Below are 24,894 nucleotides of genomic sequence, written 5' to 3'. Positions count from 1 at the left end.
TTGAGTGAACGGTTTTTAATATAAAACAAATTGTATAATCTTTACAACAATTTTTTAAACAATGAAATCTAAACGTCAGTGCAACGGTTGGCAGCACTTCAAGATGGACCCCGTCAAAAACTGTTTGTAAATAATCATTTCAAAATGAATCTTCAAACCTTATTCCAGGATTTTAACCCCAGGTAAATTTCTCTACTTCAAAAACAACCTCAGCTTTTACCCCCAACTATGAATTCTCTAATATTTTTTTTTAATTATCATAACCTCAATTGTTTCTTTGTTACAGTAAATTTGTTGTGCACACATGTTTGTTAATATTCACCGCCTTGTTCGCGTTGCGACTGGACAATTACGTGACATGGTCGTACTGGACCGTTTTCACCCCAATTTGGGTGTGGAAGGTGTTGGTTATAACTGGGGCGACTGTAGGAAGTTATGTTTGGTGGCGATATCCACACTTCAGGTAATATTTATTGGTGTTAATCAACGCAACTGTTATTTTAAGAGTGTATTGTATTTTAGACTTGAGGGTGAAGCTTACATACATTATAAATCAATGCTGATTTCATTGGCACTCCACCTGATATTGCTGATGTTTGAACTGCTGGTTTGCGACAAACTAGAGTCGTCACGTCATCTTTGGACGCTCGTGTTCATACCCTTGATTTTTATATCAATTGTGAGCATTGCTGTTTGTATATGGGCTGTAAAACATGACAGGTCCTTTGAACTAGAACTGTTCTGTGCTGTTAACGTCCTGCAATTTATATTTTTGGCCCTACGACTTGATGGTTTCATCAGTTGGTCATGGGAGGTTGTATTTGTGCCTCTTTGGATTGTCATGTGTCTATCACTGGTAAGTTTTGTTAATTTACCCTTAATGAATTATTAATAAATCATTTATTGTTTGTAGGTGGGTGTTTTATATACAATAATCTTCGCCGCGATATTATTTAGGACGCCAGAAGTGAACGCACAGCAGCGGCGGAGCAGTTTACAGTCGGCGATCGGTTATACGTTCCTTGTGATTCCGATCTTGATTTTTCAAGTGTTGTTGGCCAATAAACTGGACGACGACATCAGGATGTCATTCACAGCGGTCGTTAGTCCTCTATTCCTGTCTTTTGTCACCCTTATTTTGATGTCATTCAGTGCCAAAGGCGGAAACAAATGTAAGAAAATTTATTAAATGTATAGGTCTACTTTATCAGGCAACCTGACAAAAATCTGTATGAGATAGAAACTTCCAGTTTTCAAAAATTAATTCTTCATTAATTTGTCTATTTCATCCCAAAATTTCATTAAATTATCTTGAAAGTTGAATTTTTTGTGACGCATTAAGTGACCAACATTCGTTTCAGGGTGGTTCGGGATGCGCAAGGACTTCTGCTCCTTCATCCTGGGCGTCTGCCCGCTGTTACAGGAGTACGCCAACATCGCCTACCACTCGGAGCGTCGACAGAACGGCGTCGAACTCGAACAAGTTGAGAAACAAGACAAATACCACGCGAAACGCAACGACCACCTGCGACCGGTGCTGCCGATAGTCTCGATCGAAACGCCGGACTGAAAGACCACGACACACGCATTTCTGGTGCTGTACGTTTGTTCCTAATGAAAAACATTACCTTTGCACTTGTTTATCCACGCAAACAAAAAATAAAGAAACGCACAAGTGCTATATAAAGTGGCTCAAATGTTCGTGGTTTATGTAAATAGGGTATTTTCTAAGCGATTTGTACATAGCCGTTTTTTCTATGTATTTTTTAAGGTCGACTTTTAATACGTTCGGCTTCGTCATCCGATTTTTTTAGTTCATTATAATTAAGTTTAAAACAATTATTTTAATTATTTTAGTCGTTTACTTTAACATGGGGTTGTAGAAATCGATGATGGAGCCGAATATAGTTGTTTTCGTAAGAGACTGAAAAAAGGAGCGTTAGTTATCTAATTGTGTTAAGGTGTAGTAGGATAAAATTTAATTATATTGCACGAATTTCGTGCATCAATTGTGATAGTGTTATTTTATAAGTTACATGTTTTTAGTGCCAATTACAAGTTTAATCAATTGTCTACGTTGTACAATTATTTATCACCAATAAATTAAATGAATCTATCACCATAGTCTTTATTTAAAGATACTCGTGTTACAAATTAACTCTTTATTTTATCCTAAATATGTTGAAAATTGAATTTTTTGCTGAAAAACTGAAAGAGGTAGAAACTACTAGTTTTAAAAAATCAATTATTTAATATTTTTACTATTCTTCCCAAAATTTTATTAAAGTAAATTGAAAATTGTAATTTTTGCAGCAGAGGAACAGTTTGGTACAGAAAATCTCTACAAATAGAAAATAAATAAACATATTTATTAGAACATCTCGTATCTACAAAAAATATACAAACTTCATATAATTTATATACAGTCACAGAACCTGCGTGGCGACGCTATTGGTGAAATAAATGAAGGCGCCCGTTAGATTGACTACAGTAGCCCCCAGGAACACCGACAGCCACTTCCCATTACTATAGTGCACCAAACTGGCAGTAACGGGCCCACATAGGATTCCGGGGATCGTCGCAATGGTGTTACTTATGGCAAACGTCGTGCCGGCGTGATTCGGAGCGACGTCCACGTGATTGCTGAGATGCCCTGCCGAATTACCGGCCGACAGACCCATAGATATCGACACGAGAATCAGGGCGAACGCCAGATGGTCGACGACGCAGAATATGGCCAGGAAGAGGGCGGGGCCGACCAGTCCGATACACGTCATCAGCCTGCGAACGTTCAGCACGCTCCAGCTCTTACGCATGAGCAGTCCGTCAGCCACGTGCCCGCACACAACGCCGAATATCGAATTGACAATGTACGGCAGGGCTGTGAGGCTCAAACTATGGGCGTTGGCCCCCAGATACTTGCTCAGATATGTGGGCAACCACTGCATTATAATATACGAGGACCAATTCATGGCGAAATGGGCGGCGTAAATCGCCCACAAGGGTTTGTTTAAAACGAAATCAGGCCAGCGTATCGTGTGGCTTATAACCTTAGGCATGTGCAAGGGAATTGTTTCATCAGTGTACACATCAGTGGGGTAAAAACAGTACCAAAGCACCACCCAGATAAAACCGAATGAACCAAACCAGTAGAAACAGGACTGCCAGTGGAGGTGAGGACAGAGAACTGACGCGACTGTTTGTCCTGCAGATCCAAAGGCTAGGAGGTAAGAAAAGGCTCGAGAACGTTCTTCCACTGGTATGCTGTGGGCAAACAGTTGGAAAATTGTGGGTAAGCCTAAAATACATTAAATTTAACACTGTGTTACATTAATTATTAAAAAAGCAACAAACCTAAGCCTTCAGCAAACCCTAAGACAATCCTACAGAACACCAGAGCATTAATACTGTGGGCCAGCAATGGAGTTATGAAAGTTGCAATGCTCCACAGTAAAACACTGCAAATTAATACGTTTTTCACCCCCAGTTTCGTGGCCCAAAAACTACCTACAATTAACACTGGAGTTAACAAACACAAAAACACCCAACATGGACGTATTACCGATGATTTGACTAGTAAAATACCCGACAGCAAACGCGGAATGAATCCAGCCTTGGTCGTGCAACGTCCAGTTAAAAGTATCTGCCATCGGAACGATGGCAATAGGCATTATTAGACGGTCGGCACTGTTTATGAAATTCGCAGCACTGCAAAGTGCTACGATTCTTGACGTTCGGGTGCACCATCGTATCCTACCCATTTTGTCTTTAGTTTGAGTATTCCCGGTCAGATCACCGTGTTAGGTTGCTGTTAATTACATGGGTCTTTTGTTTGTTGTCTTTTTGGTTTTGTTGCTGGTTCGGTTTAAAGTTGACAAGCTGGCATGTCAACAAAACGCCATATTTGAACTGGGGTGACACAACTCTGTTGAGTTGGCATACCTGATATGACCAAAGACTATATACACTTATGACGTGTCCCGTAGATAAAAAGAAATGTAGATTAAAATCACAGACAAATAAAATTGTAACGATTAACTAATTTCAATGATTTATTTTAAATTTTTGGCGCTTTATAAGAGCCGTGTTCTGTGTTTTGATTGTCTAAAATCAAGTTATTTTTACTGTAGTAGCTTTTCTTTCCAAAATAATTTAAATAAAACATCAAGTTTTATACTTAATAACTGTATTGAATACAAAAAACAGTATGTATTGATAAATACGAATCTACACAAAGAGTACAACTTAAAACCTGCACCTCGGAAATAAATTGTTTGTCTTAAAACTGTGTCATGAATAATAAAAGATAAGGAAGCGGAAGAACCGACACATTCGTTTATACATTTATATATAAAAATTGGTGCTTGTCTAACAGTAAAATCGAATCGAAAATAAATTACAAAATAAATAGTTAAGTAACAGTTTTGGTTCTATAAAACAGAACTGTTTTAGTTATAAGGCAGTGCAAATAATTCTATTATCTTAAAGCACAATTGTTCATGTATACTAACTATTAAAACTCTTAAAATTTAACACCAATCTAGGAAACTAATTTAATTTTAGGTCGAGACAAATTCAAATATTAACAAATTAAACCTCAGTCTCAATTTTCAATATTTACAACTGCACAATAATATATATAAATTCAAAGATAAAAATACTTTTTTTCAATAAATTAATACGCCAACCATGGGTGATGTTTCAGAGACTCTTTTGATCTGTCGCCGTAGTCATACAAAACTTCCTGACCCATTTTAATGTCTTCTTTGGCAATGAGGACCAATCTGGGCACATTATCCAACAAAATCGTCCTTGTGGCCAGGTTACCGTTGCGTGAATGATTCACCAGCCTTCCCAGTTTTCCAGACTCTGCCGTTGCGTCAATACTAAAACAACAACAATGATAAATTCATGTCTACATTTAATTAAAAGTCACCAACCAATACTGCTGCCCATTGAACTTAAAATAATACATGTAGCAGCCAGCGTTTTGATCCAAGGCATACTTGGCCTCACGTCGCTTCGCCTCAATCAAATCAATCAAATCCCCAGCATACTCGACGACAAATTCGCCCTTCTCGAAATTCCTGGCGGCCACAACGCCACGTCCTTTGCCCTCAAAACTGCACACCTCCAGGCCATCCTCTTTGCCGCTTCTCACTGCACATTCTAATGATCTCTGCTTTTCTTCCAACACTGTTTTTTTCGTCTTGCGTACCGATCTACGAACCGGGAAGAAATCGGTGAGCTTTTCTGTTTCCTTTTCCTTCTTCTGTTTGTTCTGTTCTTGGTTTACATTCAGTTTCTTTGCGACTTTCGGCTTTTCTGGTACGACTGCGTCATCTTTTGGTGGTTCTTCAATTACTTCAGGACGCAGTTCGATTCTGTGAGGCGTCGGCGGTGATTTTAGATCTATGTATGAATTTTTTAAAGGCTTCATGATTGGTGTTGTTGGACAATTGTTGTTTAAAACTGTAACAAACGCTTTAAAGTAATAGTAACTAATACTACTAAATCAATATTACAAACCTTTAGATTCACACATGAATAAAACTTCAGTGGCATCTCTCTCACTTAATATCAGTTTTGTGGGTGACCCTTTCCGCCTTGTTGTCCTCAATGATTTGATCTCTTCAGTGACTTCCTTCATGTCAACATTTTGTATGTCTATGTCACAGACTGCTTGGAAAAACTCGGTTATTGTGCGGGTCTTTGTTGGCGTTACGTTAACCGACAATTTGGCATTTTGGTTAACTTTTTGGTCCTTCCTTTTGGGATTCGGGGAGCAACAGTCGTCGTTGCGACCGCACGTCACCACCGCCCGTACTCTACGACCTTAAAAAATTCCATCAGTTTAAAAATCCATTCAAAAACATTAGTTACAACATAAACAAACATTTATGAGGTTATGTAGCCAAACAAACGTGACATCTGCAAGGATGTTGCCAAATGCATTTAAAATGGCGGACAAACAACAAACTTTGTTTAAACAACCCCTCAAAGTAACCAGTAAACCAACAATATGCGGCACAATTGCAAAAACAAACAAATCACACTTACCTCGCACCATTTTCGCTGAACACCAACCGTAACCACCGACCAGGAAACCGTTGACACTCAAACAAGAAACACAATCAATTAAAACTCGACCACTTCACAAAACCAAAACGAACAACACAATCCGACCGAACGCTATTGACATTTTACGCAAGTTTCGCGACGATAATTCATAGAATTCCGGGCGAAAGAAGCTCTACACTCGAAGCTTCTTTTCTTCACGGACTTGAAAAATTTTGGTGTACGTGATTGGCCGGCGGACGATCACGTGAACTGTTCGGTGGGTGATACCGAAGGCGGCCATTTCCGATCGCGCAGTTGTGGGAAATTCAAATTGTCGACAGGGACGTACTCTTATTTATTTTATGAATTAATTCTAAAATTAATAGTGTTTTAATATTTTGACTATAACTATTTTAATCAAAATTTACAAGTTATGGCTTTATTATTCAATAATTATAATTTATTTCATTATTTTTTTTCAATATTTTATTCCCAGAATATTTGAATCTTTTATGTTTAATTTTAAAGAAATTTTAAATTCTCATTTAATGGTAACGTTAACAGATTTTAATAACTCTCTTTTAGTTTTGGGATTAAAAATTTAAATTCCATTCAAATGTCAAGGTTGAATTTGAAGTCCGGTCCTGCACAAATGTTTACCAATCAGTTTTTTGTGTTGCGCAGTCGCCATGTTGAAATGTCACTGATTGTATCAACAAAACATGCAACAACCACCTGAAAACGGTACGAAAATCCAATTAACAATCCCCAAATCACACAACGTCCACCTTAAATAAACCCGCCGACCTAAAAAACCCCATTTCATCCCGATTAACACGGACGAATGTCGAGAATTTGTAATTTGCGTGGGTTGACAGACGAAACGTCAAAAGAAACATGTTTTTTGTTTTCGAAAATTTGTCAAGTTTAAAACGCTGTGTAAAGTTACAATTCTACCAGACCGACGGCTCGAATTAAAAACAACAATTTGCAACCAGTACCATGTTTTCAGATGGCAGTAACATTTGTGCCGGTTGCCTCAACAGTTTGGATGATGAGGAAGTTGTCTCTGCACTGGACCAAGAATGGCACTTGGAATGTTTCCGGTAACAAACCACTAATTTCGTAACGAAATTGTTAACTGTAACAATTATGTTTTAAGGTGTTCAGCCTGTGATGCCGCTTTGTCCAATTGGTACTTTGAAAAGGAAGGATTACTGTTCTGCAAGGATGATTACTGGGCCAGATATGGGGAGGCCTGCCAACAATGCAATGAAGTACTATCTGAACATTAAAATATAATTCAGAACATAAAAATGTACTTTTTTAGATAATAACTGGGCCAGTTATGGTGGCAGGAGAACACAAGTTCCATCCAGAGTGTTTCAGGTGTGGGAGCTGTGGTGCATTTATAGGAGATGGAGATTCTTATGCCCTTGTTGAAAGGAGCAAGTTGTACTGGTTAGTAGAACTTATTGTAACAATAAAATAAAACCTATTTGACTGATCATTAGAATTAATATTTAAAATGCATAATTTTCCAGTGGACAATGTTACAAAAGACAAATGCAACCCTTGCGAAAAACCGCCCGTTTCCCCTTCACACGGAAGCCCCACTCGATCCGACTGGTGGAAATTCCAGGCGGCCAGAAAGGCATCAAACTGCTCAAGGATCCGGTACAAAGTGGCGACGGCCAATGCTTCACCATTTCCGAGTAAGTTGCGTACATGTTTTGTGGGGCTTGACTAATTCAATTTTGTGCCAGGATGGTTTGGAGGATTCAGGGGAAAGTACTCCGAGTCGCTTTCGCTGTTCTAACCAATGCTTTTAACATTTGCTGCTACTTTTTGCCTAACTCATGCAGGTATGTGATTAATTAACAACACTAACTTGTCTCTGTTGATATTAGCGTAGATTGTCATACCTCTGAGTGGTTTCAGATTGGATATGAACACTGATTTAATGTCGTTGCATATTGGCGACAGAATCTTGGAGATTAACGGCACTCCGGTGAAAGACACGCCGTTGGAAAACGTCGAGAATTTGCTCAGATATTCAGACAACAATCTACAGGTGAAAACACTTAAAAATGTTAATTACATCATTATCTAAATGTGGTCAATTAAAAAAACTGGTTATAAACTTTTGTGACAGTTGACGATTGAACATGATCCGGACACAATTTCGAAGAAAATCACGAGACTGAAGCTACCAAAACAAACTTTACCCCTAACCACAACTTCAAGTGACACAAACATTCCAATACATCGTTCCCAGAGCGGTGAAACAAAAATTTTCGGCGGATCTGCGGACTCTTTAATCGAAGACGTTGTCAGGAATCCCTGTAGGTGTACAATTAATACGTAAAAATGTTAATTAATAACCAATTTTTAGCGCCCAGTCCAGAGGAACAAAAGCCAGGCAAATCAGAAAACAAAGAGCGTCTCTTCAAGCGTAAGGATGAGGGCTACATGAGCGGCACCAGGTCCAGGCAACTGAGGCGCAAAAATCACCTGTCGGAAAACAAGCCGATTTTGGACAAAGAACGCAGTTCCTCCATGAGTCGACTGTTGGACGAGTACCATATTCTGAACCCTTTTTTAAACGTTACTAATGTTGTTTGCGTTTTAGTGCTCCTAACTCCAAACGTTGTTTGGAGCTGTCCAGGGCTTACTCCTTCTTGGAGCCCAGGCCCCAGCAGAGAGTTTTTCGGGCCTCTGATTTGGTCAAGGGTGAATTGCTGGGGCAGGGTTTCTTTGGACAAGTATTTAAGGTTACCACTAGAGACACTGCTGAAGTTATGGTCCTGAAGGAGCTGTACAGGGTGGACGAGGAGGCGCAGAAGAACTTTCTCAAAGAAGTATGACAGTAGTATCTTTCTTAAACAAAAATTAAAGTTAAATTTAATTTATTAGGTAGCGGTACTGCGCAGCCTGCACCACAATAACGTGCTGCGTTTCATTGGGGTATTGTACAAGGAACGACGACTGCACCTGGTCACTGAGTACATATCAGGTGGTACTTTGAAGGAATTAATCCATGACACAGCTCAACCATTACCCTGGGAGCAGAGGGTTTCCTTTGCCAAGGATATAGCGGCAGGAATGGCTTATTTGCACTCCATGAACATCATACACAGAGATCTGAACTCACACAACTGTCTGGTGAGGGAGGACAAAACTGTGATTGTTGCAGACTTTGGACTAGCTAGGATTCTATCTCACAGCACCAGTGCCAGACGTGTGTCGACTACACCAGGCGGCAGAAACCGTCAGGAACGTAAAAAAAGGTACAAAACGCAACAAATTATGTATTAATCTAACCCATACTGTATTTTCCATAGGTATACAGTGGTGGGAAATCCTTATTGGATGGCGCCGGAGATGATGAAAGGGAATAAGTACGACGAAAAAGTGGACATATTCAGTTTCGGCATCGTACTTTGTGAAATAATCGGACGCGTACAAGCGGATCCGGATTTTTTGCCCCGTTCTAATGACTTCGGTTTGAATCAGACGCAGTTCAAGGAGAAATTTTGTGCCTCCTGTCCTGAGCCTTTCTACAAAGTTGCCTTTTTATGCACTGATCTCAATCCTGACAAAAGGTAAAGGCAGTTAGTATTTGGGAATTTTATTAACATTTGTTTTTAGGCCGCCTTTTGAGGTAATAGAAGTCTGGTTAGAATCTCTCTCAATGCATTTGTCTGTTGGAATGCCTTTGCCACCTGATCTTCTGTTTGATATACAATATTATAGAGGTCTTAGTCCTAGTTCATCAGGTAATTTATATACTTCCACTATTATTAAGTTATAAAACATTATTTCATTACTTTTTATAAATTCTAGGTAGTACTACACCAGAAGGAATCTCATCAGGCCACCGCAGCCCGGCCCTAGAGCCGATAAAAGAGGGCAAAATGGCCCAGAATAGAAGCAATGAAAATCTAAAGCCGATAATTAAGATGCCCAGCGTCGAAAACAACATGCCCGATACCCTGAAACAAAACCCCATAATTAAAGTTTCCGGGGACGACAATAAAAATATAGAGGAACCGAAAATCGGCGAGTTCCCCAACTACGAGAACATAGATTTCCTGCGCAACGACGCCATATTCGCCTGCGACTCACAGAAGACGATCAACAACAAGATAATCAACGAAAAACTGTCGGAGGACAAGCAGGAGACCCGGTTCAACGTGCACCTGCGCAAGGTGCCGAAGAACTTCACCAGAAATCGTTTCGTTAAGGAAATTAGGGAGAACTCTGAGGAGCCCACATCCGTTAAGGACCGCATTAAGTTTTTAGCTAGGCGCAGCAACAAGGACGAAGACGAGAGCGTCAAATTCCTGGGCAAGCGCACGTTCGACGTGAAACCCTTGCCTGGCTGCAGCAAGAATACCAACCTCAACTTGGACAGCATGAGCTTCAATGACAAGTAACTAGAGCACTTTAAGTTGGCTTGGTTTAACGTAGGTTGTTTTGTAGCGTGCCTTCCAGAGTGACGGAGAAGTTCGTCAACTTGACCAAGTCCAAGAACACCAACGTTCAGCAGGAGAACAAGAAGACGACAATACCGGACGTAGTGTCGTCGACTCTGTCCAAAAACATTCCGGGCACCTTCAGCATCAGCAGGAGCATATTCAAACGTAGTGAAAGCACTGACAATCCCAAAGAAGACAATACCAGGACCAGCCTTATACGCAGAAGGTTTACCGGCAACAACGCCCCCTAAAAAACAACCATCACTAAACGTTTACAACTTACAGATACACCAAGGACGGCACAGACTCGCCGATTCTACGCAGGACTCCCCGATTGCAACGGCGAGCACAAGACTCCGGTTCACCGGAACGTTCCATCGTGCGCAACATCGTTGACAACTTCAACAAAAAAGAGGACGGGGCCTTCGCACGCTTCGTCTACGGACGGGGGTCCCTCAAAGTGACGGGCAGTCCTAAGATTTATACAAAGGGGAAGGGGGACTCTGGAGAGTATACTCCGCTTTGAGTCGTTTCTTTTCAGCATTCCGACGAGCAGTATTTGTGTTTTTTTTTTTTGAATCTCTGTACTGATTTAATTTGACTTTACTCGTATAATTGCTCAATTAAGAGAGAACGTACTGAGTTGTGCTTTGAGCATTCCATTCCTCTTGGTTTAAAGGGGAGTTTTTGACAATTATTATTATTATTATTATACTATAACAGTTTATTTTTTAGTGTTTTAAAAATACTAATATTTCTGTGATAAGTACGCATAAGTATTACGATTTATTATTATTATTATCTGATTTAAATCAATCAAAATTGAATTGTTTCATGTACAAATAAATAAAATTTTATATATATTTACAGTTTTAGCGATTAGTTAACAATTATGTGATATAAATTTTCTTTTTATACTACTTTTGTCGCTAACTGAGTTTAATTCATTATTATTATTATTACACGTGTTGTAAATACAATAAAATAATGCATTATTAATATTTATACAGTTTTATTGAAAATATGACCTTACTTTTTATCAAAAGTTTGTTTTATATTAAAATTAACCAACTGATAAATATTTACTCAAGTTTATTTTTAGATTATCGTATTATGTAATCAACAATTTAAACTTCTTGCATTTGAAAACCAATAATACATTTTTTATTTTTTAATGAATAAAACACAGTTTACTATTTAATAAGAAAATTAAATTATTCCTTTTTATTTATGTGTTTCTACACCTCTTCTTCATTCTTCTCAAGTCCAAAACAAAAATTTAAGATTTCGTAAATTAAATCCAATTGGATAGTAAGTATTATTCGTGAGTTTTATATAATTATTATTACTGTTTAACAAAACTTATTTTAGCAAATATTTACACTGTTTCATTTAAGGTGTGACGTTATTTTTATAAAAAGTTTGTTTAATATTAAAATTAAGTAGCCAATAAATATTTGCACAAGAATATCTTTAAATGATTGTGTTAGATAATCAACAATGACAACTTCTTGTCCCTTACCTTCGAAATTCAAGGACCAAAATCAAAAGAATCAATTAACAAAAACACAATTCGAATGTGGCACAGTTTCGTGCCGTTAGTCAATCCATCATCAGTGGGATAATCGAAGAGTGTTAATTACGTGGGAAAGTTTTATCAATACGTTAAATAAAATCGTTTTGCGCACGCGCGCGCCACCAAATCGATTTTCCCCAAACCGTAAGGAAAACTAGCCCGCAGAGTTTTTTCACGAGACGTGAATTTTCGAAACGGCACACGCAAAACCCGATGGTCCAAATGTTAAAACGGAATTGTTAGTTTTAATTGTCAATTTGTCTCACCCCCGTCCGACGTCTTCGGTGCCGGAGGATCACGATTTAGAAAGTGAGTAAAGAACGACCATCGAGATCAGCTGCATGTTTATATTTTTTGATGATTTTTCGTTACCACCAGATTATCACACGGTTTTTTATTTTGGATTTATTTTTGTGACGTGTTTGTTGCTTTTTAGCGCAGTCCCAAATAATTGTCCTGAATGAGCACGACTTTGAAAGCCTCATTTTCAGACAGCATAAAATTGAACATACATTGGTATAGTAAGTCAATAATATTATGCATGAACTGTTATTTTATTTAGTTTATGCATGGATCATTGAAATATCATTTAAATATCGTCGATTGTTGCATAATTTTCTTCAAAAAAAAACAACTTTGACGTTTCTGTGACAGTTCTAGTTCTAACAAAGAAATATTTTCAATATTGGACGTAAATTTACGTTATGTAATCATAATTTTAAACGGAAACTTTCTTTAATTGTATGTAAACTGTTAAATGAACATATTTTTGGCTTAATGTTATGTTTTCATCTTAGATTTATATGTTGTGCCTGGTTGTTCCTGTTATAAATGTTATAAATCTGTGTTTTGTTATTAATCAACTCTACTGCTTGCCTCGTACTATTTATCATTAATTTTAAATTAAAATTTAAGTAATTATTAATGTCAAAAACAACTCACAATAAAATTTAATATTCTACGTAAGTCTACTTAAAATATATCCTATTTGTTAATCAATTTACGTTTTAAACACGTTAAAATGATTAAATTTACACTCGTGTTTGAAAAAATAAATAATTGGGTGGCGCCATCTATAAACGACAGGTGGTAACAGACGCACGTCACTGAGTATATAATCCGTGCCGCCACTGGCAACCAATGACGAACGACTTGCCAGAACCCACTGCCAGAACCCACTGCTTCCGACCAATGACTGTCGATTAAATTTCGGCATCGAAACTGAGTTGTCGGTGCGGCGAAAAAAAATTGAAAATCGTCCGATTCAACAAAATACCCAGCGGAAAATTGAATAACGCGAAAATAGTGAACAAATTTCAAACGAAGCGAAACCCGTTTCGGTCCCGCATCGAATTTTCCCGTTAAAATTTCACGTGAGTATCAATTATTCCTGTTTTGATTTATTGTGTGTGTGTGCAAGAGTGTGTGTGTGTGTTTAATCAATCGTCTTCGGATATTAATATTGCATGTTATCGGTGTCTCGGGGGAGCGCCGGTGATTTTGTCGTGTATCGATAAAACCTGGGGGGCATGTCCGTGCCATCCCGATGGCCGAGGTCGTGGCCCACGCGAGGGTCCGCCTCAGGAGTCTTACGGCGGGGCCGCCGAAAAGGTCCGCGCGACGGTTTTTCCCCCAGCCCGTGGCGGACAGTGCATAACTAAAACTGGCGTTTTTTCAGGTCAAACACAGAAAAGAACAGCAAAATGACCGACCGCAAGGCAGTGATCAAGAACGCGGACATGAGCGAGGACATGCAGCAGGATGCGGTCGATTGTGCGACGCAGGCCATCGAGAAATACAACATTGAAAAGGTACCCCCCACATTTTAACCATCAACCGATTGAGCAACCGGTGTAGAATTAACCTTTTCCCAGCTCTGTTCGGCCCCCCATTGAGTTTGTTTGTTTATCTCTGGTTGTCATAGTTTCACAACAACAAAATGTTATTCATTACAACGCCTGTTTTATGTTAAAACTGAAATGTCATTTTAATTCAAACCTGTCATTGTTTTAGATTGTTTGTCAATTGACAGTTTAAAGATTGACATTTGAATTTTTAACACAGACACCTTTCTAAGCCATTAGATTTGAATAAACAACGGTATTAGAAAATTCTAATCTTATCTTGAAAACTACAAAAGCTATATTGAAAATAACGTGTTTTTTGGACTTTCCAACAAAAGAATATAAAAGAAAAGGGCAATTTATTCCAATAATGAGAGAATTATTGAAATACATTAAAAGATAACAATTTTTATAATGAATGACTAAAAATTGCAGGGTTATCAACGGAATTTACATAGCCTACTTTGTTTTTAAACTGAATTATCAGTACTCTATAATCTAAATTTATGTCTTCATATAAAGTTTGTTAATTATTAACATTTGACTTGGAAGCTATTAATAAGTATTTTTTTAATGATTTGATTAGCTTAAGTTTGAAGCTATAAATAACTTTTAAACTTACTGACAAAGTTATACTAGTGAAAAATGATTATAAAGTATAAAAGCTATAAAAAATATGCCTTTCAACTTTCTAATAAATAACATAGAAAAAATACATTAATATATATATAAACATATATGTCTAAAATCAATCAGGGACTATAAATAGTACAGTTATCAATGATATTTATCATCAGATTGTTGCCCAAATTAACGTACAGGTTATTGATTTTACCCGTTTGATTTCAGGACATTGCGGCGTACATAAAGAAGGAGTTCGACAAGAAGTACAATCCGACATGGCATTGCATCGTCGGCAGGAACTTCGGCTCGTACGTGACCCACGAGACGCGTCACTTTATTTACTTTTATTTGGGCCAGGTGGCCATTTTACTATTCAAGAGCGGCTAAGATAAACCAACCCCCCCCCCTCTCACAACATCTCTTTAAATACTTAAGTCTCCACCAGCCGACTCTCAGTTATTACCCTTTTTTTACAAGTTAAATTACTCCCGTTATAAAATATATTTTTTTAAATAAATGCCGCGTCGCGCCGCTCTGTCTCCTTTAATTAATATTCTTTAATTAACTAATTTTTGCAATTTGTTTTCGGAATTGATTTCAGTCTCTTTCCACTCTCTCTCTCTCCTTTTCCAAACACTACTTGGATCTTTTTTCAACAATGTAAATGTATTGTGTGTATATTTCGGTTGTTGCCACACGAATGTTTCGCATTGATCGCTCCTCTAATCAACCTGAATATATTGCATAAAAAAGACAATTCTGTAAATGTGTATAAAAAAAATTATTTTTATTCATTTGATTTTTTCCAAATAAATTATTTTGTTGATGATAATCACTGGTTCTATTATTTTCTTTTTTATAATTATTATTAATTTTGTTAATTAATGCGCACACGAAACTTGATGATGATGAAACGATGTGCAATTTATTAATTAATTATACTGTTAGTTTTTGCACTGAATAAATTGGAACTTCTTCGCATACTCTTGATATAATTAATTATATATAAAACTATTATATATACATAAATGAAACTCTTTAAGTGTAAGTTGTTACATATTATTATTATGATTATATATGCGTCTGTACTTAAGGAAAACGCCCTGTTAAACTAATAGACAATTTCGCTTGGTGTAATCAGGAAAATGAACACGTCCAATGATGAACGATTCCGTTTCAATTCCGTTAGTTCAGATAACATTCCAAAAAATGATGCAAATACGGCAACTTTTTTTAGTTTAATTTTAGAATGCCATTATGTTGGAATTGGGACGGAATTGACAATGTTTCGTTGATCGTTTCTCTCAGCCGAATTGTCCGGTTTATTTTTTATTTTTGAATTTTAATATTTATCCTTGTTTGAATGTAATTCTTAATGTATGATTAATATATGGTTAAATATTTTTTTGTTGTGTTTAATTAATCAATTTTTAAACTCGTACCGAAGATGAATGTTAATTTATTCATCTCAATCATGAAAGTTACAAAAAGAAATAACTTAAAAAATTGAAATTATTTATAAATAACAATTATTTCGGAAAATGCAAGACCTACAATGAAAGTAATGTTTTTTCCTTCTAAAACTTAACAAAAAACGAAGGGTGTGGATATCCAAAAAAATGTCAGTTAAAGCAGACAATAAATAAATACTGAAACTTAAAGTTAATTTAAAAGATTTTCAAAAGAGGTGTATTAATAAATCTCCATATAATTTGTCACCTTTAAATTAATATATCCCGACTCAAAAAATATTCAAATTGTTTAAAAAATTAAAATTGCAATTTTATATTTGAGTTTTACATTTTAAATTATACAATTTTGAAATCTAGCAGTGCAGCCAATTTAGGAAAATGACAACAATTTAAATGAAAATAAATTATATTATACAGGTGAGTTCGTCCTTCGCCAGAAAGATGACAGTGGAATCGCATAATAATTGTTAACAACAATAACAGGTAAACACAGGGTAAAGATTAAAATTAAATCATAAAATAATTTGGTAATTTTCTGGGGGAATTCTAATTTATTATGTTGATTTAGGCCACGCCTAACCAATCACTGTCCGTCAATTTTGACGGTTGAAACAGTATGGCAGTTGTTTACTAACTGTCGGTACGACAACAATTTGCTCCACCGTCTTTGCTAACAATTCCTCAATTAAAATCACTCATTTTTAAATAAACAGTGTTCGTTTTACTAGTGCCAAAGTTTAGTTTTAAAATGTCCAGTGACAGCGTCAAAAATGTAAGTACAATTGTTGTGTTAATAACAAAACATTTGTTTATCAGTTCGGTTCATTGTTCTTTTGTTGTATTGTATTAACAATTCCTGGTAACAATGATTTAATTACTCGACGTGCATTTTTCGTACAACATCCATTCACAACTACATAAAACAGACATTATCTGCAAGACAGGAAGTGATAAAAATACCAAAGATAACAAAATATAATTTTACAGTTTACGGGAATGGAAACTCCAGGTTATGTAGGCTTTGCCAATTTACCTAATCAAGTGCACAGAAAATCAGTGAAAAAAGGTTTCGAATTCACCCTGATGGTAGTCGGTGAGAGTGGGCTGGGCAAGTCCACCCTCGTGAACGCATTATTTTTGACCGACTTGTATCCGGAACGATTAATTCCAGACGCCGTAGGTAAGAGTCATGAATTAACAGTAAAATATTTGTAACATGTGTTTGGCATGTGTAATTAGCTTTCAAAAAAAGCATTTCCTGTTTATATTTGGAATACAGTGATTCCTTTTTTATATTTGGGAATCTGGAACTTTTTCATTCTTGTTATTTTTGTATGAAAAACAAGTTATTTTTATGTTTTTCAAGATAACTAGTTCTGAGCCTGAAAAACACGTTTGTCTTAATACCTCTCAGATTAACTAAATTTTAAATCTTTTGTAGAAAAAATGAAACAGACAGTAAAACTGGAGCCATCAACCGTAGAAATCGAAGAACGTGGCGTTAAGCTGCGCTTAACAGTGGTGGACACCCCCGGGTACGGGGACGCCATAGATAACACGGACTCGTTCAGCGAGATTATCAACTTCATAGACGATCAGTTCGAACGTTTCCTCTGCGACGAATCGGGACTGAATCGCAAGAACATCATGGACAACCGCATCCATTGTTGTTTCTACTTCATTTCGCCCTTCGGACACGGCCTCAAACCGCTAGATGTTGAATTCATGAAGCAGCTGCACAACAAAGTCAATATTGTGCCCGTGATCGCCAAGGCGGACGTGCTGACAAAACGTGAGATGCAGAAATTGAAGAAGAAAGTGATGGAGGAGATCCAGGAGCATGGTATTCGTATATACACGTTGCCGGAGTGCGATTCGGACGAGGACGAGGAGTACAAGGAGCAGGTGAGGCAGCTACAGCAGGCGGTGCCTTTCGCTGTGTGCGGCGCCAACACTTTGCTGGAGGTCAGGGGTAGAAAAGTGAGAGGGAGGTTATATCCATGGGGCGTTGTGGAAGTCGAGAATCCGGAGCATTGCGATTTCATCAAACTGAGGACCATGCTGATCACGCACATGCAGGATTTGCAAGAAATTACACAGCAGGTGCATTATGAGAACTATAGATCTGAGAGGCTGGCCAAGGGGGCACCAGTTTCCAAGAGAAACACGTAAGAATTCTTTTATTTTTCATCCAGAAAACGAATTATTTTCGTACTCTACAAGATATTAGATTCAGATTTAACACTGTTTATTGGTTTTACAGAATAACAGAGGACAAAATGACGGTGATAAGCGAAAAGGACCGAATCCTGCAGGAGAAGGAGGCGGAACTGAAGCGGATGCAGGAAATGATTGCCCAAATGCAGGCAAAAATGCAACAGAAGCAATAAACGACATATCCTAAAATATTACGTATTATTATATTTTGTGTATAGATTAATTAATTTTAATTATTTTCACACGCTCATTCTTTTACTTTTACGTACAATTTTAGCGCGTTTTTTATACATGATTAAATTTATATTTAAAAAAAGGGTTTGACATGCATAAGGGAACCCTCGTTAGCTAGTTAAGGGGGTTAATTTGTGATAAACGTCCAAGAAAGTCTATTTTTTTAACGACGACTGATTTTTTCGATATGTGGATCCTTGAAAAATTGAATACACGTGACTCGCTTTCCTAATCGATTTTATGTGTTACTTGTATCACATATTTTATGTAAAATAAATTATTTTTAAACCCAATACTGTTTTTTATTTAAGCTTATTATAAAATTAAAATATAAATGAGATGATTTGGTTTATAAACAGTAAAGTAAAAATATTCTAAAATCAATTTCTACTTAACAAATAAAGTAAAATAATTAAAATGTTTTATTCTACCACCCTGGAGTGGTATTGGCCAATCGTCTGATTCTCCTGGTATTCCTGTCTTGATCTCTGATCTTCTTTTCCATTTCTGCATCAGTTAATGTCTCCAAAAATGGTGCCCAAGCATCACTTTCACTTGTAGACCTTAAAACAATTTATTTCAAGAAAACCTCAGACAAAAACGAAGTAAAATATACCTAAATGGGACGTCGACAGTGGGAAGGGGCGCCTCTGAAAAGGCGTAAGTTCTCTGATGCCATGACAGTTGCCCTCTAATTGAATAAGCAATGGCAGTCACAAACTCTCCTCCCAAACCCAATTCGGCGCACAGTCTGAGCGCAAACTCCTCTGGATTGTTCTGCTTCTCACTCATGTCCCATTCAATCTGATCCACCAATGACGTGTTGCCCACGTGAATGTTCAACTTAATAATAACCCTTTGATCGCACGCCTCCTCGATAATACTGGGCGGATCGGGCGGGAACGCCTCGAGCTGCTGACGGATGGCCTGAGCAATCGCCGGTACAAAAGTCAAAGGATTCAAATCCAAATCGTCGCACAGAACTTCGGCGAACTGTTCCGGTGAGATCAGACTTTCGTTCTTGTTCCACGTGAACGTGTCACGCAGCTTTTGCCCCTCGATTTCCATGTCCAGACGTATGGGCACCAAACATTCAGCTTGGCAGGCGTTCTCTGCGTTAATTTCCGGGTCTGTGTCGTCAAAGCACAGCGGGAACGTTCTGACCTTTTTGGCTGCTACTCTGTTCCTGTTGATGGGGGTGGCCTGCGGCACTGCGTCCAGGTGACTGGAATTGGGCAATGAAGGGACCCACTGCATGTTTTTCTTGCTCTTGCCCTCACGCACCAGGGGTGGATCACTTGTGTGTACCGACACTGCCTTGTACCTAAAACTAGCCCTTACAATAACACATTCTTAAGCCACAAATAACCACAGACTTTTCATCGTTGCCCTCAATAATGTCCTCGACTTCAGTAGCACGAAGAAGTGACACACTGCTTGCCAATACATGCTGGGACAACCCCAAATCAATCAGCCGTTTACGTTCCTCATTCGTTATGGATCTGCGGTACATTCCCGGGTACTTTTTGTAAAGGGAGCCGCGGAAAAGCCGCAGATAATTGCCGACCTACAAGCGACAGGTTAGGGACCTAAATTATGAAAAAAAATTATCATTTTACCTCGGATCCGACGCAGTAATATTCGCCATTCTCTTCCAGTTGGAAACTTATGGGTTTATCACCGTATGTACGTATCGCCATGGTTTTAATTTGTTAGTTTTATTAATTATTAATGTTTACGCCGCTTGTAAATAAAACTTTTTTGACAGCACATTCAGACCGCCAACCGTCAAGAGAAAACAGTTTTACCAGCACAAAAGAAAATTATTATAGAGAAACATTAATTATTTAATGCATAATAAACATTTAATATATTTTTTAAACGGAATACTTTAAGATTGATTAAATTTGTTTACGTTTAAAATAAAATTTCAGCATATTCACAAATGTAAGTTTCAGTGCCATCTATGGATTCAATCTTAAACTAGCAATTGTGCAAGAAGAAATACAAGAAATATGATATTGTATTCAAAGACTATATACACTTGTATTTGGCAACATTGCGTTAGAAGCAAAATAATTAACATTACAAAAATTTATTGATAATTCTGACAATTGTCGAGTTTAAAGTCTGATTTGTTAAATTTTTATTTGTTATTTCACATTATTCGTCTACTAGTTATTTATAAGACGTGTCATATGACAGTTGAATGAGTGAGTGTGTGTGAGTTGCTTAATTTTGTTAAATTTTAAAGGATTTAATAAAAATGGGAGACAACAAAGATAAGAAAACCGAAAAAATCGACAACGAGCTCTCCGAACTTTTAGACAGTATGTATTTACCCCAAAATGTGAGCAGTTCAATTACATAACCCCAAAAACAGCACTCTTAAAATTTATAAATTCTAAAATGAATTTAGTATCATTACGGTGACATAAATCCAATATTTATAAGTTAAATTGACTTCTAAAACATTCGTAACAATAATAAACGCAACGACAACGCAAAATTTATTAAAATAATATTGTAACAAATGAATCTACTTAGACTGACAACAATATACTATTTCAGGCGCTTTGGAAGACTTTTCGAAACCAAAACCGGACGAAAAGCCTCCTCCGAAACCTGAGAGCGAAGCCCCCGCACCTGTGGCTGAAGAATGGTCTGAAGATTTCTTGGCTCAGGCAGCAGCCCAATTCGAGACCAATTTTGCTAATCTGTTGAGCGGCGGCGACCCCAATGTGGATGTGTCACCCGAACTCATCCAGCGTAAGCTGCAACAGATGGCCGAGGCGGCGCAGAAGGTGCTGCAAAATCCCACTGACATACCTACCGAAAGTGTGGACTTTGGCAGCTCAATATCACAAGCCATTCAGGGGCTGAACCAGGGGGCGGAGGGTCTACAGAATCCCTTCAACGAGGAGGACCTATTGAAGATGTTCGGCAATCCGCAGGGCGACAGCAACGACCTGTTGCCCTTCATGCAAGGTGCTTTTCTTATTGGATTTATACCAGTAAATGAATAAACAAGACGTCAATTTTCAGGCATGATGCAAGGATTATTGAGCAAAGAAGTTTTGGGACCAAGTCTACAGGATTTCGTCACAAGATTACCAGAATATTTGGAAAAAAATAAGGATAAAATTTCGGCCGAAGACAAAGAACGTTACACAAATCAAAAGAAACTGATGGAGGAAGTTCTGGAGGAACTGAACAAGGAGAGCGACACACAAACTCCAGAGGAGAAGAAGGAACAGTTTGCTAAAGTATTAGCACTTATGCAAAAAGTATTTACATATTTAAATCTATTATTAAAATAAAATTGACACAAATTTTGTTGCAGTTGCAGGATTATGGTCAGCCCCCTGCGGAATTAGTGGGGGACGTTGAGACGCCGTTCAACTTCGATCCACAAGGTGTTCCTACTGAGGCTGGACAAGACTGTTGTTTAATGTGAATCTAATTGATTTGGGACGTGAAAATGAGCAAATTTTAATTATATTGTGTTTAATAATGTCACGTCTCCGAATATGTATTTATTGTTTTGTTGTATGGGGATTTTTGTTGATTATTAAATGTTGTTTATAGACAGTTAGATAGTTTTAAAAATTTGTACTCTCTGTATATATACATATTGCTTTTATATTAAAATGTATATAGCAAATAAAATTGGAACAAATTAATTTATTGTAGTAAGACATCAATAAATATAAAATAAACAAAAGAAGAATAAACATTAACAATAAACAAATTGCGTTACAGAAGGCATCAAATTGTTATCTAATAAAAAATTTAAAATTTTTATTTTATTTTAGTTTTCATTTTTGAGAATCATTAAGATTAAAATAAATAACATATTCAACCAAAATTTAAGTTATCCACGTAGTTTGTCTAACTGCCGTAAGTTTAAATTATATTATATGCCCCTCGTAGTTGTGTATCGATCGACCCTCGTAAGTAAACACTAGTAGTTCAAACGGGACTAGTAATTAGTTCGAGCGCTCCGCAACTGGCGCTCGATTCGCCTTACCCCCAAATAAAACCGTCGCGAGGTTAAATCAAAAAGTCTTTTACCCTAAACGTTCCATATGTTCGACGAACTTTACGCCAAAATGCACCCTTAACACAATTCTTCGATTTTCAATTACATTTGTTGAAGATGCACGGTGCGAGGATGAAGCTGTTGTTTGTTGTTGTTGTTGTTTTGAGTTTGGAGGGTTGTTTTGGGGTGGACGAACTGAAGGCTGTTGTAGTTGTAAGTATTATTGTCTTTATTTGGGTGTTGTTTTATTAATTTTTACTGCGTCGTAGGTGTACAGGCATGGAGATAGGACACCTGTTCAACCATACCCAAATGATCCTTACAAAAACAGCTCGTTTTGGCCCGTTGGTTTTGGACAATTAACTAATGTAAGTTATAAAAAATACTATTTATTATTAATATTTTATTGTGTCAGTGTTGTCATTAAAAGCTAGAACCAATTTGTATTAGTAATGTTTGTCAAGAACAAATAATGCAGTGTTTATCATTGGAATGTGGTTTGATAATGGACAATGCAAAACCTGATAGAATTATTTGTATTGAGCTGATTAAACATTGGTGTACAGATAGCATACTTATTTATTCCATGATTGAGGCTTCTTTTAATGATTTATATTTCTGTATGGTTTCAAAGAAAACAACAGTATTTTTAATTAGTTTATTTTGATTATATAATGTAGGAAATTGTTATCAAATTATTTTTGGTTTAAAGTTGGAGATATTCCAATGTTTTATTTTTAAATTTTGTGTTTGTTTGGAAATATTTATCAATTTATTACTACAAATTTGTACTACATATAAATGATTAATTGTTTTGTTTTTTTTTAACAGTTTTGGGAATAAAAACAGTAATATATGTATTTATTTGTATTACATGATTTATAAAAGCATTATTAAATTACTTAAGACTGAAACTTGGACATTTTCCATGTTTAACTTGGCACTATTAAATTTTAACATTGTTTTGTAATTGTTTATAATTGTATTACTATCAAATATAAAAAAATTAAATAATATGCATTTTGGGCAGTATTATTTAAGGGTGAACATTTTGAAATAGTCAAAGGTTTTACCAATTTTATTACTGTAAATTCATATCAACAGTTATTAAAACATAAAGGGAACAGTTATTAAAACATAACGTTGTTGTTTGCAGGAGGGTAAAGAACGCCATTACGAACTGGGCAAATGGTTAAGAAATCGATATTCAAATTATCTCCCAGAAACCTATTCAGAAAACGACATTAGAGTTCAATCGACTGACGTCGATCGTACTTTGATGTCTGCACAATCGAATCTCGCAGGTCTTTATCCACCCACCGGCTCGCAAATCTGGAACAAAAACATGTCCTGGCAACCTATACCCATTCACACCCAACCTGAAAAGGAGGATGCTCTGCTGGCCATGAAGAAAAGCTGTCCAAAATACAAAGTGTTGTACAAAGAACTTGAAAAGTCTCCTTTCTTTAATGAAATCAGAAGAAAAAACCACGACTTGTACGCGTTTTTGAGCCTCAAATCCGGAGAAAAAATTACCAGCTTGGAGACGTTGGAGTATTTATACAACACGTTGTTGATCGAGACGTTCTTCAATTACACCCTCCCGGATTGGGCACAGAAAGCCTTCCCCAAGATGCAACCTTATGCCTACTTGAGCTTCGCCACCGCCTGTTGGACGCAAGAGCTTGCGAGATACAAAACTGGACCATTATTTAACGAGATCGTGGATTATTTTACTAACAGGACGATTACCACTGAGGGCAACAAGAAAATGTTGGTGTTCTCGGCCCACGACACGACAATAGCCAACCTGTTGAACAGTTTGGGGGCGTTCGAGTTTCACTCGCCACCCTACGCCTCCACCCTCCTGTTCGAGCTGAAGTACAACGGGGAATACTACGTCAACGTCTTGTACAAGAATTCCAGCGTTCCCCAAAATATTACCATTAAAGGCTGCACGTTTAACTGTAACTTCACTGACTTCATTAAGATTTTATCACCCATTACATTAACTCTGGACCAGTGGGAGTATGAGTGCAAGATTAACTGGCTGGATTTCTGGCCGTTGGGATTAACGGGTAGCATAGTACTGAGCTGCGTTTTGAGCTGTATCGGATTTGCAGGGTTTGCGTTGGCGATGTCTATGAAGTTTGGCAAAAAGTCACATGAAAGTTCTTACATTCAGTTACCTAACGAGGAATACGCATAACTGCCAAATTATACCGACGACTGATAATTTTTGGATTGTACTTAAGTTACAAGAGTTTGTGATAATACTGAGGTTGTACAATTTGCATTTTTATTTTGTCTGTTTTAAAGAGGATGAATAAATAGTTTAAATTAA

General features: G+C 37.2%; 9 protein-coding genes across 11 annotated transcripts; 6 read left to right on the top strand and 3 right to left on the bottom strand.

Moving 5' to 3' along the window:
- Positions 1-12: 12 nt before the first annotated feature.
- Positions 13-2,117, top strand: LOC109602982 (transmembrane protein 185B). Its single transcript, XM_020019428.2, has 5 exons — positions 13-182; positions 287-463; positions 523-856; positions 914-1,172; positions 1,362-2,117. Exons 1-5 carry the CDS (start codon positions 145-147, stop codon positions 1,568-1,570), a joined length of 1,017 nt encoding a protein of 338 aa, XP_019874987.1. The 5' UTR covers positions 13-144; the 3' UTR covers positions 1,571-2,117.
- A 231-nt stretch (positions 2,118-2,348) lies between these two features.
- LOC109602978 (uncharacterized) lies at positions 2,349-3,903 on the bottom strand. Its single transcript, XM_020019424.2, has 3 exons — positions 3,563-3,903; positions 3,355-3,507; positions 2,349-3,298 (listed from the first exon to the last, which is right to left on the bottom strand). Exons 1-3 carry the CDS (start codon positions 3,759-3,761, stop codon positions 2,427-2,429), a joined length of 1,224 nt encoding a protein of 407 aa, XP_019874983.1. The 5' UTR covers positions 3,762-3,903; the 3' UTR covers positions 2,349-2,426.
- A 266-nt stretch (positions 3,904-4,169) lies between these two features.
- LOC109602979 (N-lysine methyltransferase KMT5A-B) lies at positions 4,170-6,305 on the bottom strand. Its single transcript, XM_020019425.2, has 4 exons — positions 6,061-6,305; positions 5,530-5,835; positions 4,941-5,472; positions 4,170-4,886 (listed from the first exon to the last, which is right to left on the bottom strand). Exons 1-4 carry the CDS (start codon positions 6,068-6,070, stop codon positions 4,676-4,678), a joined length of 1,059 nt encoding a protein of 352 aa, XP_019874984.1. The 5' UTR covers positions 6,071-6,305; the 3' UTR covers positions 4,170-4,675.
- Positions 6,306-6,600: 295 nt separating this feature from the next.
- Positions 6,601-11,542, top strand: LOC109602994 (LIM domain kinase 1). The gene is made up of 16 exons (XM_020019441.2): positions 6,601-6,804; positions 7,073-7,166; positions 7,223-7,337; positions 7,391-7,521; positions 7,605-7,775; positions 7,827-7,925; positions 8,002-8,134; positions 8,216-8,405; positions 8,456-8,639; positions 8,693-8,921; positions 8,977-9,350; positions 9,405-9,665; positions 9,712-9,839; positions 9,907-10,495; positions 10,546-10,767; positions 10,827-11,542. The coding sequence occupies exons 1-16, from the start codon at positions 6,783-6,785 to the stop codon at positions 11,065-11,067; spliced, it is 3,183 nt and encodes a 1,060-aa protein (XP_019875000.2). The 5' UTR covers positions 6,601-6,782; the 3' UTR covers positions 11,068-11,542.
- Positions 11,543-12,276: 734 nt separating this feature from the next.
- LOC109602969 (dynein light chain 1, cytoplasmic) lies at positions 12,277-15,988 on the top strand. 2 transcript variants are annotated; one of them, XM_020019416.2, is made up of 3 exons: positions 12,277-12,426; positions 13,796-13,928; positions 14,811-15,988. In XM_020019416.2, exons 2-3 carry the CDS (start codon positions 13,821-13,823, stop codon positions 14,970-14,972), a joined length of 270 nt encoding a protein of 89 aa, XP_019874975.1. In that variant the 5' UTR covers positions 12,277-12,426; positions 13,796-13,820; the 3' UTR covers positions 14,973-15,988. The 2 variants fall into 2 exon arrangements, with proteins under 2 accessions (XP_019874975.1, XP_019874974.1); XM_020019415.2 differs by lacking the exon at positions 12,277-12,426 and adding an exon at positions 13,323-13,490.
- A 673-nt stretch (positions 15,989-16,661) lies between these two features.
- On the top strand, positions 16,662-18,801 carry LOC109602972 (septin-1). The gene is made up of 4 exons (XM_020019419.2): positions 16,662-16,829; positions 17,045-17,237; positions 17,499-18,225; positions 18,321-18,801. Exons 1-4 carry the CDS (start codon positions 16,806-16,808, stop codon positions 18,445-18,447), a joined length of 1,071 nt encoding a protein of 356 aa, XP_019874978.1. The 5' UTR covers positions 16,662-16,805; the 3' UTR covers positions 18,448-18,801.
- On the bottom strand, positions 18,786-20,281 carry LOC109602971 (SWI/SNF-related matrix-associated actin-dependent regulator of chromatin subfamily B member 1). 2 transcript variants are annotated; one of them, XM_020019417.2, is made up of 4 exons: positions 20,128-20,281; positions 19,885-20,075; positions 19,125-19,838; positions 18,786-19,071 (listed from the first exon to the last, which is right to left on the bottom strand). In XM_020019417.2, the coding sequence occupies exons 1-4, from the start codon at positions 20,206-20,208 to the stop codon at positions 18,936-18,938; spliced, it is 1,122 nt and encodes a 373-aa protein (XP_019874976.1). In that variant the 5' UTR covers positions 20,209-20,281; the 3' UTR covers positions 18,786-18,935. The 2 variants fall into 2 exon arrangements, with proteins under 2 accessions (XP_019874976.1, XP_019874977.1); XM_020019418.2 differs by having other exon boundaries at positions 19,125-19,832.
- Positions 20,282-20,561: 280 nt separating this feature from the next.
- LOC109602987 (peroxisomal biogenesis factor 19) lies at positions 20,562-22,317 on the top strand. The gene is made up of 4 exons (XM_020019434.2): positions 20,562-20,838; positions 21,080-21,496; positions 21,554-21,795; positions 21,852-22,317. The coding sequence occupies exons 1-4, from the start codon at positions 20,775-20,777 to the stop codon at positions 21,963-21,965; spliced, it is 837 nt and encodes a 278-aa protein (XP_019874993.2). The 5' UTR covers positions 20,562-20,774; the 3' UTR covers positions 21,966-22,317.
- A 200-nt stretch (positions 22,318-22,517) lies between these two features.
- On the top strand, positions 22,518-24,894 carry LOC109602985 (prostatic acid phosphatase). The gene is made up of 3 exons (XM_020019432.2): positions 22,518-22,763; positions 22,820-22,918; positions 23,707-24,894. Exons 1-3 carry the CDS (start codon positions 22,668-22,670, stop codon positions 24,757-24,759), a joined length of 1,248 nt encoding a protein of 415 aa, XP_019874991.1. The 5' UTR covers positions 22,518-22,667; the 3' UTR covers positions 24,760-24,894.

The sequence above is a fragment of the Aethina tumida genome, chromosome 6 (genome assembly GCF_024364675.1).
Source record: "Aethina tumida isolate Nest 87 chromosome 6, icAetTumi1.1, whole genome shotgun sequence".
Lineage (NCBI taxonomy): Eukaryota > Metazoa > Arthropoda > Insecta > Coleoptera > Nitidulidae > Aethina > Aethina tumida.
This window is presented reverse-complemented; position numbering and strand designations above follow the sequence as displayed.

Bases quoted from the DNA above. Each gene is read 5' to 3' on its own strand.
- LOC109602987 (XM_020019434.2), top strand. From the start codon at position 20,775: ATGGGAGACAACAAAGATAAGAAAACCGAAAAAATCGACAACGAGCTC. The intron at 21,497-21,553 runs GTGCTTTTCTTA...GTCAATTTTCAG, and splicing joins CCTGTTGCCCTTCATGCAAG to GCATGATGCAAGGATTATTG. The intron at 21,796-21,851 runs GTATTTACATAT...ATTTTGTTGCAG, and splicing joins TATTAGCACTTATGCAAAAA to TTGCAGGATTATGGTCAGCC.
- LOC109602969 (XM_020019416.2), top strand. From the start codon at position 13,821: ATGACCGACCGCAAGGCAGTGATCAAGAACGCGGACATGAGCGAGGAC. The intron at 13,929-14,810 runs GTACCCCCCACA...GTTTGATTTCAG, and splicing joins AGAAATACAACATTGAAAAG to GACATTGCGGCGTACATAAA.
- LOC109602972 (XM_020019419.2), top strand. From the start codon at position 16,806: ATGTCCAGTGACAGCGTCAAAAAT. The intron at 16,830-17,044 runs GTAAGTACAATT...ATAATTTTACAG, and splicing joins CCAGTGACAGCGTCAAAAAT to TTTACGGGAATGGAAACTCC. The intron at 18,226-18,320 runs GTAAGAATTCTT...TTGGTTTTACAG, and splicing joins CCAGTTTCCAAGAGAAACAC to AATAACAGAGGACAAAATGA.
- LOC109602994 (XM_020019441.2), top strand. From the start codon at position 6,783: ATGCAACAACCACCTGAAAACG. The intron at 8,135-8,215 runs GTGAAAACACTT...CTTTTGTGACAG, and splicing joins ATTCAGACAACAATCTACAG to TTGACGATTGAACATGATCC. The intron at 10,768-10,826 runs GTTTACCGGCAA...TACAACTTACAG, and splicing joins ACCAGCCTTATACGCAGAAG to ATACACCAAGGACGGCACAG.
- LOC109602978 (XM_020019424.2), bottom strand. From the start codon at position 3,761: ATGGGTAGGATACGATGGTGCACCCGAACGTCAAGAATCGTAGCACTT. The intron at 3,508-3,562 runs GTAATACGTCCA...TGTTAATTGTAG, and splicing joins TTTTACTAGTCAAATCATCG to GTAGTTTTTGGGCCACGAAA. The intron at 3,299-3,354 runs GTTTGTTGCTTT...AATGTATTTTAG, and splicing joins AGGGTTTGCTGAAGGCTTAG to GCTTACCCACAATTTTCCAA.
- LOC109602985 (XM_020019432.2), top strand. From the start codon at position 22,668: ATGCACGGTGCGAGGATGAAGCTGTTGTTTGTTGTTGTTGTTGTTTTG. The intron at 22,764-22,819 runs GTAAGTATTATT...ACTGCGTCGTAG, and splicing joins AACTGAAGGCTGTTGTAGTT to GTGTACAGGCATGGAGATAG. The intron at 22,919-23,706 runs GTAAGTTATAAA...TGTTGTTTGCAG, and splicing joins GTTTTGGACAATTAACTAAT to GAGGGTAAAGAACGCCATTA.
- LOC109602979 (XM_020019425.2), bottom strand. The intron at 5,473-5,529 runs GTTTGTAATATT...CGTTTGTTACAG, and splicing joins ATTCATGTGTGAATCTAAAG to TTTTAAACAACAATTGTCCA. The intron at 4,887-4,940 runs GTTGGTGACTTT...TTGTTGTTTTAG, and splicing joins TTCAATGGGCAGCAGTATTG to TATTGACGCAACGGCAGAGT.
- LOC109602982 (XM_020019428.2), top strand. From the start codon at position 145: ATGAATCTTCAAACCTTATTCCAGGATTTTAACCCCAG. The intron at 183-286 runs GTAAATTTCTCT...TCTTTGTTACAG, and splicing joins TTCCAGGATTTTAACCCCAG to TAAATTTGTTGTGCACACAT. The intron at 464-522 runs GTAATATTTATT...ATTGTATTTTAG, and splicing joins TGGCGATATCCACACTTCAG to ACTTGAGGGTGAAGCTTACA.
- LOC109602971 (XM_020019417.2), bottom strand. From the start codon at position 20,208: ATGGCGATACGTACATACGGTGATAAACCCATAAGTTTCCAACTGGAA. The intron at 19,839-19,884 runs GTCTGTGGTTAT...TGTAAGGGCTAG, and splicing joins ATTGAGGGCAACGATGAAAA to TTTTAGGTACAAGGCAGTGT. The intron at 19,072-19,124 runs GTATATTTTACT...AATTGTTTTAAG, and splicing joins ACTGTCGACGTCCCATTTAG to GTCTACAAGTGAAAGTGATG.